The 12,795-nt window shown below is 42.3% G+C and overlaps 1 protein-coding gene across 2 annotated transcripts in view; it reads left to right on the top strand.

The window, feature by feature from the left end:
* The window catches only part of RPTOR (regulatory associated protein of MTOR complex 1), a 297,707-nt gene that overhangs the window by 128,925 nt on the left and 155,987 nt on the right, over window positions 1-12,795 (top strand). For both annotated transcript variants that reach the window (XM_065415691.1, XM_065415690.1), the window contains exon 7: window positions 12,056-12,115. In XM_065415691.1, coding sequence (XP_065271763.1) covers window positions 12,056-12,115 — 60 coding nt within the window. The remainder of the gene's footprint in view (window positions 1-12,055; window positions 12,116-12,795) is intronic.

Here is a 12,795-nt window from a genome sequence, read left to right as displayed (position 1 = left end):
CCATATGCAGTGTTTCAAACAGCCTGTCATTGGGGGCATATTTCTGTCGTTCAGAGAATACTTTGGGGACTGCAGTTGCAAGTGCATCTCATGGTATGCAAAACACATTCTTGAAGGCTCAATTTCTCCAAGCTGTATGGAGATTTCTGAATAGTTAACTTGTTTTGAATATGGGTGCAGTGGGAGGGAACAGAGGGTAGGTGAATGGAAAAGATAAGGCCTCGATCCATTAAGATTACTAAGTATGGTCTTTGAGTCTGCACAGGCTGATTTTTAAATGAAAGATCTTTTCACAAATGTATTTTTGCTCTGATTGATTGAACAGAGACCTAAATCAGATTTCTGATGTATTTCCTCTGGTTGCTTAGCTTCCTCTTGTTATACTATGATTTTACCCTGTCTGTGCCCACTGCAAAGTAGTGGGATTTCTAGCAATGGAAGGAGATAGGATATCTGTGTTAAACACAAGTAGCTTTGCCATTTTACAAAATGGTGTTTGATACAGAATTGTTTTACCCACTTGCTGACTGTGATCCAGTGAAATCCCAAGAACCAGCAGCATTCACTTCCCCGGCAGCTTCCTCTGTGTGAATAGAATACACACTGAAAAGAGCCCCCAGTATTCTTGTAAATAAAATAACGTATAACTCTTCCAGCTGGACCTTCTCACGTGTGCGTATCTTGGTCCATCAGTGTCAGAATAAATTACCTTTGGGGTAGAGCTGGGTAAGATTTTTCTGACAAATGGTTTATTTGCCAAAAAATGAAGTTTTGGGTCAGCTAAAGCTATTCACTCAAATAGTTTCAGACCCTCCCCCCCCCCCCCCCCCAAAAAAAATTCAGGCTAGATTCACAAAACCACTGGAGGATGAGGTGAAGGGGCTGCTGTCCCCGAGTAGCTCAGAGATTAGGGCACTCACTTAGGAGTGGGAGACGCAGGTTCAAATCCCTGCTCCAGAGCAGGGATACCAGATTTTTACCCCTCCTGGGAAGTGCCTGAAGCTATTGGGTATTCTGGCATGGATCTTTCTCAGTCTCGCCTGTTGAAGTATTCTACTGTGTGTATAATAGTTGGATAGTCATTGGGCCAGAGAGAGAGAATGGCTTATAGTGAGTGGTTAGGATACTTACATGGGATGTGAGAGATCCAAGTTCAAGTCCTTGCTCTAATAAACATTTAATTATTTATACAAAATGTAACCGCTTTAAGAGGAGAGAGACCCACCCCAAAACAGCCACTAGTCTGGTGGCTTGGTCACTCCCTTGGGGATGGGGGGAGACCTGAGTTCAGGTTCCTGCTCCAAAGTGAGGACTTGAACCGGAATCTCCCACATCCCAGCTGAGTGCCCTGTACTGCTAGGTACAAACACGCCACCTCCTCCCGTTCTGTGAAACTAGCCCGTCGCTTCTGTTGCTTTCCGTTTTTGGTGCCTGAAGTGAATATGTTTGATATGTGAATTGAAAATGGTTTTGATTTATTTCTGTACCTTGGTTCTTAAGTTGGCTCCATGGTATTTGAAATGTTTTGCTTTAAAAAAGTATTTTAAATGCCCTTTTTGATGTTGCTTTGTAGTTTGCATGTATGTAAGTATAATGTGAAACGTGTTTTACCCTGTAAATAGACAACCGTAACTAGTCTCTTACAGCATGATTTGCTGTTAATTTTTTGGTTTGGGTTTTTGCTTCCTTATGGCAAGTGTAGCCATGCTGTCCCTTTGCTGTTGCCAGCATTCTCTAGGTGAGGTCCTGTTGCACCACCATTTCTTAATATGTTCTTCCTCACAAGAAAGCTATCCTCTGCATATTCTGCTTGTCACAAGAGTTAAGAGGTCTGTTTAAACTCACACCAGGCTGAAGTACTCATATTTAAATGTCAGCACTTGTCACATGGCCACATGCAAACCCATTAATAATATGGGCAATAGAACCTTCAGTGCTTTGGTATTAAATCCTGAATCGTCACTTAAACTTCATCTCTGCCAAAAGTTGGTCATGAAGATACTGCGGTCGTAACACAGAATAGAGAATTCTTTACAAATCAAGTAGTGATAGTAAACTTTTAAAACTCCTTTCTTTCCCTCTAATCAGATGAAAAGAACCAGTGGCAGTCAAGCTTTTGAGTGGGCCTAACAGGACACAAGGATCTGTGTGTATGTAATGTTTCTGTGATTAAAATTCAGCAAAAAAATTAAGTGTTTTAAACAAGCTTCCTGAAATATGCAGCCATTGTGCCATTCACTGAATGAGAATCTGAAGTGAAATTGATTAAGCACTGACTAAATATATAGGAAATAGACTAGCTTATTTGCATTGACCAAGCTGAAACAAACTAAACAACTTGCCTACTTTAAAAAAAAACAACACACCAGTGTTTAATAAGGTAATGAGTTTTTAGTAATACAAGTAAGGAAACTTATTTATATGAATTTAAATCTGACAGTTTCCTTTAAAGTGTTCTTAAATCTATAGGTGCTGATAATGGGTTCTGATGACTATTCAGCACCCGCATGAAGCATTTTCAAGCATCTATGCGAACCATTTTCAACTTGCTGCAGAGTGAAAGCCTCTTTTACATGTCTCCTGCTCCTCCACTTGTATCCCACTGCAGAGTAAAGCCCTTTTCCATTCTGCCGCTGTTCTTGATGCTGAAGGGACTATACCAGGCAAGTTAGCAAAAGCACTAAGCATTGTTAACCTAGTGAATCTGCCCCCAGGCTTCCTTGGCATCATCTAGTTTTTTTTGTTGGATTTGCTCCATTCGCTCACCAGCAAGGGTTGATGGGTATCAGTACTGTGACTAGTCCCCCGTACTCACTTTGCAATTCCATTGTGTGCAAAGAGCAAAATGAAGCTGAGTAAATCTCTGAAGTGTTGCCTGTAGAAACTGACATTTTCATACCTTAGGTTGGATTTCTGTTTTCTCATTAGTGGATTGTGGGGAGAGGGATACTTTCCAAGGAGTACTCCCAGTCTAGACTGCCAGGTCAGGGAAGACTAGGATTCAAAACTGTGCTCTTGTGCTGCAGTGCCCAGCACTAACCGATAGGCAGTGGTTTTCAAGCAGATCCTTTTTTAAAAAGGAGGGGGAGATGGAAGGGGGGGAGGGGAAGCAGATTGGATTGGTTAGATGGTCCCACTGGTATTCGAGGGGCAGAGGGAGAAATCTAGGAAATAACTGGCGAAAACCATTTGACACGTTCACTTGTCATGGTCCTGGGCATTACCAGTACAATGGTATTGATTGCCTTGCTTCAATTTAGGGCAACAGTTTTGGCACAAAACCTATAGGAGGGGAAAGGGATAGTGGTGATTAATCTCTCTTAAAAGATAGGTGAATAGTGTGTGGGAAGCTGCAGGGCAGGCTGCCAGCCTGTAGGACCCAACTGCAGTGAGTTTTTTCAGATGTACAATCTCAAGTGTCAGTCCGTTGTTCGAGCTGCACCGTGTACAGTCAGCAATGCAGCAAAAAAAGAAACGAGTGGTGGGTTTTTTTTTTTTTTTTTTAAGAAAAAGTTAGTTCCACAAGGCCAGCCCCTTTATGTTACATTGGGGTTTTAAACTGAAAAGCTACAAGGCTCCTGTAAAACACATTCCCTGCTCTGGATTGTGAAAAAATTGAAGACAACTAATTTAAAAACATCCAAAATAACACCCATATTGCACCAAAGTGTTCCCAGTGCCAGCAAACTTCTCTGTAATTGGTTCAGCTCTTGAAAGTCTTTTTTTTCCGTTCAAGAATGTAAACACAGAGCCAGATAATCTTCTGCTTTCTTTCAAATTACAAGAAATTGCCTTCTCTTATAAACCCTTCAACTTGTATGAACAAAGAGAGATCCCTTACATATGGAAGGAGGAAAGAAAAAGGAGTGTTTATGTCAGAGGGCCTTTGAAAGTTTCATGAGGTTTATAAATTGGCTCTTAAAACAGTGACTGAAAAAACTGAAGAGGAAGATTGTGCAAGAACATAGATGTTCCCCTTACTAAATTGGGAAAGGCAGATTTTCAGACAGATCTTATTGTAGCCAATTACGTTGAAGAGAACTGTTTTGCATCTGAATTATAATCGGAGCTGTAGCACCGCCTATAGTAAGCTGCCTGACACTTCCACAGTTATATGTCAAACTTAACCATTTGAGCTGAAATACCCATTTTGGGTGTCTGCCTCAGGATGAATTTTGTTGGAAAGTTTCAGCAAAATGCAATAGCGGTTTACGAGAACAAGATTAGGGGAAAGTACATTGTTTTGCCTGTGTTAAAAATTTTTTACAGCAGTTTTATTGAGAGGTTCTAGTGCATCTGTGCTTTAGAGCAAGGCCTTGCACTATGACGGGGTACTCTCTAGTGTCAGGGATGTACCTTTTGCTGTTCCTGTGAAAAATTGCCCAAATTTGGCCAAGTTATAAGCATTTGAAAAATCTTTGTTTGCACATGCTCAGTAGAGACTTGTTAGTTTGGCAGCTAAACTCTGGGAAGATTTTATGTGCACTAAGCGTGTTCTAGCACAGGGATGCAGGGACTGAGCAGGAATTTCCCTGCAATTGCTGCTCCTGGTGCTGGGCACAGTCACTGAGAGCCAGAAGATTGTCTCCTCTGCGCTGTTCCACCTGCTGGTATCCAGGCAGTGAGGAAGAGAAAGCAACCTTACTTGAATGCAGAGGGACAGTAGTCAGAGTTGGGGATGGGGAGGTTGGCATGTGTCTTGGTGGAGGAAGTAGAGCTAGGGTGAGGAGTCTGGGACTGGGAGTTGGGCAGAAGACTTGGATTGGATGACGCTCCTGGAGGTGGTGTGTGTGTGTGGGAAAACTGACAGACTGGGATAACGAGGGGAACTGGAAAGGGAGACTTGAAGGAGGAGAGACAGGACTGGGAAGTGCAGGCTGGAGGGGTTGGGGTAGAAGAGGTCAGGCTTTGAGGGAAATGAGTGCAGAAGGATCTGGGATCACTAGAACCTGGACTAGAACCCAAGATTTGCATCCCAGCATTCCTCTGCTGTCACTAAATATCTGTGAAACCCACTGGCAAGTCTCTCTCTCATCCCCCTCTAGTGGCCAGTCCACCTAGAGCAGTGGTTCTCAAACTTTAGTACTGGTGACCCCTTTCACATAGCAAGCCTCTGAGTGCGACCCCCCTTATAAATTAAAAACACATTTTTTATATTTAACACCATTATAAATGCTGGAGGAAAAACGGATATTGGGGTGGAGGCTGACAGGTCACAATAACCTCGCAACCCCCCGAGGGGTCCCAACCCCCAGTTTGAGAACCCCTGACATAGAGGATGATAACCTATTACAGCCATTGGTACTAGCCCAAGTGGCACAAGTCTGTTCTGTGGATCTATCGGTTCCAACATTGCTGATGACCCATGTTAATGTCAAAATGATTCCATATGGTGGAATTTCTGTTTTTTTCAGTGTGGCTTTTTAAAAACCTAGGAAATGATACACACACAACAAGTTAAAAGAACATTAAGCAAAATTTTTGCAACAGCAAGTACTCAAAAGTTAAGAAATACCAGAATTAAAGATGCTTGTGCATGTGGGACTTCCTGAGGGTTACAGAGTGACTTCCCAGCTGTGGCTCTACAGTAGTGATCAGAGAGAGACAGAGCGATTCTGACATTGGGAGTTTGTTTTTCTGGATATTCTTGACTAATTCAAAGCATATTTGCATTGATATACAGGAAGTCCAACAATGACACACAAAGACAGTTATATGTGCGTGCACACACCCAGAGTTGGAAGGAGTTCTGAGGTGTATCTTTTGTGACTGCATGCGTACTGTGAATCCGCCACTATGAACTATTTTCTTAAAACTGCTTATGCATGAAGTAATGTGCGGTGTTGATGTTCCAAGAGAAATTAATTAGTATCTGTCAACCTATACAATCAAAGAGCACTGTAAAGCTGTTCTTGGGAGCCAGACCACTGTGTTGTAAAGAGTTTCTGTCAGACTGAGGAACCAAAACGTATTTGTTACTAGTACTCAGATATTCTTCACTAGTGACCAGAATGTGCTAGGCATCGTACAGACCTATAGAAAGACCCATCTCCTGCCCTAAAGTGTTCACAGTCTAAAATGTCTTCATTCCCAATTTCAACGATTTGAGCATGTGGTCTTAATAGTATGTAGGGCTTTTAGAAGCTCCTCTTTCTACAGCCTTTCCACTAGGAAGTGGACTCTGACTACATCTTTGGACTCCGAGAAAGTAGAGAAGCATACAGAGCTGTAGGAAAAGGGTCCAAAACATAACCTGGACACTAATTTGACTGGACAGAAATGAGAGATCCCAGAGTGCTGGGTCAGGTAACCTCTTCTTTTTTTTTTTTTTTTTTTTTTTTTTTTGGTCTCAAGGGCCCTCTTTCCATCCCTGTTTGAGTGCATAAAGCTGTTAGGAGTCTGTTTCTATTCAGCACCCAGAAAGTGTGGTGGGTTGAGTCTCTTACCCAGTGTCTGGTAACATCAGGAGAACAAGCTGGCTGAGTCTCAGTTCAGAAAAGGCTGATGGGATGTTGATAGGTTGGAGGACATAACCAGAGGATATGGCAAAGATATCCGCCCCGTAAGGGCATATGTCTGCCATTTGATGGTTGTCAGACTCCCAATTACTATTAGATGTACATGTATCTATAGAGACCTGGCTGGCTTTTTTACAGCTGCCCCTGATCAGGAGATTGCGGTCCTTTCACTCTGGCACAGATCTCACTGCTGTCATCTATGCTTTTCTCACTTTAAGATTAGACTATTGCAATAGGTAGGGCTACACCTTAAATCAACTTGGAAACAGAGAGTAGTGCAGAATGCAGCTGCCTTCTTGTTTAAATAGTGTATCTTGCCATAAACCTGAGACTGCCAGTTCCAGGATCTTTACTGGCTGCCTCTTGGTTCTGACCTTCTGAAGTCCTTCATGTCTAGGGATCTGCCTGCCTGAGAGCTGCTTCTCTCCTTATGCAGTGTTAGCAGAGCTGAGTTCTGTGGAGGCTCTCAAGCTGGAGTTCCTTTGGTAGGAGAGAATGGCTGGCATGGGGCTGTCCATGATGGTTCCTTGACTTTGGAATTCTTTCTCCCACTTCCATAATAGCCCAAATCTATAGTCCTTTAGGAGGCATCTCAAACCCTATCTATTGAAGAAGAGTTGAAGTTTTGGTGGAGTGTGGATTTTTATTTAGTGGGCATTAGGGTTTTACAAGAGCTTTGGATATGTGATCTTTTATAGACTGAAATAGAAATAACTAAGACTAAAGAAGACCACTTGCTATATAGCACCTGGACAGTAAAGCTCTCTGAATAGTAGTGTTGGAACAACCCAAAATTGCTTCTAAATGTATTTGGCCATGGGAAAGGAGAGCATAGCACTTGGAAGAACAGATCTTTGTCAGTAAAGGATGTTGTTTAGATAACTTGAACATGGGCAGGGTTAGAAGGAATTAGTTTTATTGTTAAGACAATGGCCTAAAACTCTGAAGATCTGGACTTGGACCTTGCCCTCAAGGTCACTTAATTCCCAGGCCTCGGTGCCCCATTTGTAAGAAGTGGATGATTAATACTTCCCTACCTTGCAGGGGTGTTGTGAGGATAAATCCATAAATGCTCGGGAGGAGCTTCGATACTAAGGTAAATGGATGGATATTGATCAATTAATCTTTGGTAAGAAATAATGTGATAACTACAGACAGCCCAGCTCTGAGTGGCATTTTGATATAGGGAAAAATCCAATGGGATCTAAAGGGAAAGATAAATGAATGTCTACATTATTCAAATAAAATCTGTGAAATGCACTGGAGGGTTTTTTGTTTGTGCCTTTTGATTACAAAAGGAGCTCTGGTTCTTTTGGGCATATCTTACTTTCTCCAATCCTGCTTAAAATTCTTTTCACCTCTGCAAGAACCAGGATGAGCTGATTTCTTCTTTTACTAGCATTAGGGAAGGAGAGTCAGGACTTGGCGTCATGCCACCATTAAAGGTCTGCAATAACATCAGGTTCAGATCTCTTTAGTGTGGGCAGACTGATTTTGGAAATGAGACATGTGAGGACCCTTTGCATGGTTTAGCAGTATGAAATGCACACGAGCAGACTGTTGAACTCCTAAGTGATCCTGCTCGCAGCATGATTCCGTAATCCTGTATTTTTAAAGAGGGTTGACTCTGCTAAAGTTGTCACTGCTGATAAAAAAGGTTAGGTACTTTGTGCTGCTCTAACATTATTTTTCATTTCTCCCTCATTCAGTAGTGCAGTAGAAATTGGTGGGCTGTTCTTCCCTTCCATGAATTTATAGTACGAGGGATTTTTATAACTTATATGAATGCAAAAGATGTTTGTTTCTGACCTTCCAGGAGAAATTGCTGGGAGTGATCCAGAAAACTTGCATGTGTCTTAAACAGGAAAGCTGGCCCTTTCCGATACTGAAAGAGGTTACCTACTTAAGAGAAGGCCACAACAAAAATGAAAGCATCAGGAGACTGCAAATGAAGCCAAAGGTTTCATTTACATGTATGTTAAAAGTTAAACAAAACATACAAAATAGTGTAGATTACCCAGGGTTTGGTTCCATTTTTGGGAACTGTACTGGGTAGCAGCAGAAGAAGAAAGACAAGTGCATGCCTTGGGTTTAGCTGTTGTAGGACTGGTGTTAAATAAGATAAATTTGTTCCAATTCCAAATCTTCAGACCTTTACAATTAGCCTATATTTATCTGTAGCATCTTCCATCCTAAAGGATCTCAAACTCCAAGAGATCAACACGGTGATCTCTTTACTTACTACTAAAATGTAGCTAGCTCTGGGGTGAAGTGCTGCAGCTGCATACTATCTCACAGCAACACTACTGAAGAGTTTTATGCAGGACAGAAAGACAATATTGTATCTATTTGCAGTGGTAGGGGGAATTTAGGGAAGCCAAATTTAATTGTCTACTTGAAAAGAAGACAGGACATCCAAAAGAACACCACTGCTTCTCTTTCAAGTAGCACCAAAAGATCTTTCATGATGGTAGGTGGTCAGAACTTTGATTTTGACTTTGTCTTATCTAAAAGATGTGAACTCCTATTGTGACCCCTAACACCATATGGGGTATTAGATCAGTACTGAATCAGAAGGAAAAGTACTATCACTTCCTACAGCACCTTTCTTTCTGGTTTTCCTTGACGTTTCCCAGCTGAACGCTAAGCAAATCAGACCCTGTTTGTCAGGAGAGATCTCTTGCAATCACTTCACTAAGTGGTAGCACTATGATGAATTAAAACACGCATACAGAGTGTAATTTTTGCTAAGTGTGCTTCTGTTTTTTTTTTAAACATTCTGGATAACAGTAAACCTTTAGAGCTCCCATCACTCTTGACCAAACTTACAGGACAGTGTTTTGCTAAAAGTCATTTGACCGTTGTGTGCACCTTTCTGCTTTTCCTGTCTAATCACCGGTGTTTACCAAAAGATTTATATGCAATGACTTTCCCCTCTAGCCCATCCTGATGGATTCCTGCAATGATATCACAGCTGCTTGTTTGAAACGACATGTTTCAGTGAAATGGAAGTGATTGTGAGATTGGTATTGCAGATAGAAACAGAATGTTCTGTATCCTCTACACATATTTTCTGGGCAATCACTACTTTTAAGTGAGGAAATAGAGAGGGACCATTACTAGTTTAAATGGGGGTTTGGTAAACTCGACTGCTTATTTCAGAGTTTGCAGGGAAATGGTGGGGCCTCATTAAAAGAGGGCTCAGAGCATTCCCTGCATTAATCTCCTCTGAAGTACAATGGCAGTGCAGTAGCAGTCCCAGCTCTGTATACATAAAAGCCGCAAGCGCTTGCTGTGCTACTTCCCTTATGCTGAATACCAAACAGATACGTGCTGCAGGGTTGTGTTGGAGAAAAGGAGTTTCCCTTACTAATCAAATGCAATCTGCTTTTATTCATTATTCAGTTGCCTTTGAGAAGCCGAAGGCACCATTGAAATATCTGAAATCTGAAGCTTATTTATGTCTTGCCCATAGTTCATTGCCAAAAGCTCCCAAAGGAAGTGCTTAGTGACAGCTTCGTAATGTATGTCATTTGGGGAAATGCCTTTTTACAGCTGACCCTCAAAGGTGCGCTTTATTTTCCTATTTTAGAAATAGAAGGAAACGCTTGACACAGTGATAATTTTTCCAAGTCCACTATCCTGAATGCTTGGGGGCGTGGGGGAGCCATCTGCCAGAATTCCTTGCAAGAAAGGAAGCTGAAGGATCCATTTGCCTTGTGGCAAGTGACCTGTGCTGCTAGACAAGAGATTGTGGTTCAATTCTTGGTCTCCTACAGTGTGTACTGTAAGGGGCTGGGAGTGCTGAGCACTTGTACTCATCTCTCAATGGCCTGCAGCTAGACTGCCTTATTCTGTGATCCTATTAGATTTCACTAACTAAGCAGGGTTAGTTCACGTCAGTGTTTGGATGGAAGACCTCCAAAGAAAATACCTGATGCTGCATAAATTGGTGGTGGTGAATCGAAAGGTGACATTCTTCTTTCTGAGAAAGTAGTGAATGAATGCACAATGGCTGCAGCATGTCGTTAGGGAATGGCATGGTCATCTTTTGGATGAGACATAAATCGGAGGCCCTGGCCAATGTAGTTATAAAATCTCATGGCACTCTTTATATGAATGGGGGCAGTAAACTAGGTCTCTCAGTCAAATTCCAGCTCTGGCTACATTCTGCCTCCTTAAATTCCCCCTGCATTTTGGAGATGGTGTTTTTCTTCACTGTTGGGCAGTATTGCCGTGCAATTTCACCCCGTGTAGAAATTGTCTATCAATTTAAGGTCCTTTAGGATGGAAGGCACAGAATATCAGAAACAACCACTAGCTGACTGTGACACCATCGAGCTTTTCTGAGCCTTGCCCTATCATTGGTTAGAAAGAGGGTGGCTGCAATGCATATTCTGGAAACTAGGGTGTAAAATGGGGAAAGCTGGAGGGCCGTCAAACTCCACCAGGTAGATGTGTACTCCCTGTGCATCAAGGAGCACAGATGTCTGGGGGTTCTTGCTCGCTGCTGTACCATGGGGAATTGGGCAGATACTTCCCCCACTTATTGGGGATGGAAGTGGCACAGCCATGGATTGGCTTGGAAATGGAGGTGGAGGATTCTCTTCCCTGGCCCCAAAGGAATCTCCCAGCACACAGCCCTGCTGCTCAGACAGTTGCTGGAACGAGGATCTAAGCCTTCAGCAGTTGATCCCCTATGGTTTCAGCTGGTCTTCAGATTCAAGGTCCATTTCAATAGGTTTTTTTCTCCAATCACAAAGGCTAGAAACTTTTTTTAAAATATGAACTTGTATTCTGCTGGAAATGATTTGTGAAACTCTGCATGAGAGGACTGGGGATGTAGTGGAGTCAGTGGAGGAACTCCCCCAAGAAGTCTGGGGAGAGGGAGTTGATGCTTGAGAATTGAGCCCCTATCTTCTTTTCCACCTCAGATTAGCTAGTCTTGGAGTCTCTAGATATGGCAAACCACAGAGTTAACTGGACTCTATTTTTCAGAACAGGCAGTTCTGAAATTGTGGTGCCTTCAATTGCTGGAGAAATGGAATCAATGTTTTGTATTTTAAAATTATATAACCCAGGTGTTTGATCTCGACACGTTGCTCTCGCGCTCTCTCTTCCCTCCCCCCTGCCGTGCCAGGTCTCTTCAGGGAAACCCAACCAACGCAGATCATTCTTTCACTAGCGTACACGAGCTCTGCTTTATTTAGTGTCTTTCTCCCCCTCTCCAGGGACTCTGCTGGATGACTGTGAACCCTTTTTTTCTCTCCATGTGTTGGGAAACTTGTCACTATGGCAGTTGCAATACCACAAGCTTGTCACTGTGACGATGGAAATCACTGCACGATCATGAGTGCAACGAATGTTGAGAGCCTTGTTTGATTCTCATTATGCTGCGGCAAAGTTTTCCAAACCGAATGTTATTTTAAAAGCAAAAACACTGTAATAACCATCTTCCTCATTCTTTCCACAACCTCCAAGAGTCCTGTCATTAAATATTTAATTAGTGTGAATTATTTTTCTTCTGTTCTCCACAGGTTTTGCATGCAGAAGAGTGTCAGATTGGTGCCAGGAGTCACGCTGGATTTAATAGAGAAGTAAGCAAGATTTTATGACATTAAAACTACTGCTATCCTGACTTCCATTATTATAGTTGGTTTGATGGGGAGGGGAAATTGCTTTTTAGTCACGTTGTCCTCAAGATCCCTTCATTCTGCTTGTAGGCATGCACCTCTTTGGGGTGCTTCTGTTGCCCAAGACTCACTTGGGGGTACCAAGTTTCCCTCTGTTCATTTTTCTTTGACTATCTTACCCCGTTAGTCCTTTGTTTTGCATTCGTTCTCATGCCTATGGTGTGTCTCATTATATTGTCTTTACCACAGGCTGGCAGAGCAAGCAGTGACTATAGAAGCAAGAATTCATGCAGGGAACACTGTTTAGATGGAGTCTTACGCTTGCCCTAGAGCTTTGCTCAGTCCTTTTAACTTATAGGTCACGTAGGTCTCATTCCTGGTATGTTGAACATACACTAGCCTGACAACTGTCAGCCCAGAATCCAAACTTCGGTCACCTTTTTGGCAGACAGTATTGTCGAGCCACCTAACTAGTTGTTTTGGGCACACATTGAGAGAGCTTGTCAACAGGGATCAATGGAGATGTTAGATAATGCTCATAGGCTTCAATTTTTGGAGTTACAACTTCACACGCGTTAAGGTCACATGTGAAATTAGTTTAATACTCTCAGCCTATATCCTAGCTAACATAAAACCATGTGGCA

This window comes from Emys orbicularis, chromosome 13, assembly GCF_028017835.1.
Source record: "Emys orbicularis isolate rEmyOrb1 chromosome 13, rEmyOrb1.hap1, whole genome shotgun sequence".
Classification (NCBI taxonomy): domain Eukaryota; kingdom Metazoa; phylum Chordata; order Testudines; family Emydidae; genus Emys; species Emys orbicularis.
The sequence above is the reverse complement of the archived record's forward strand: the minus strand, read 5'-3'. Positions and strand labels throughout refer to the sequence as shown.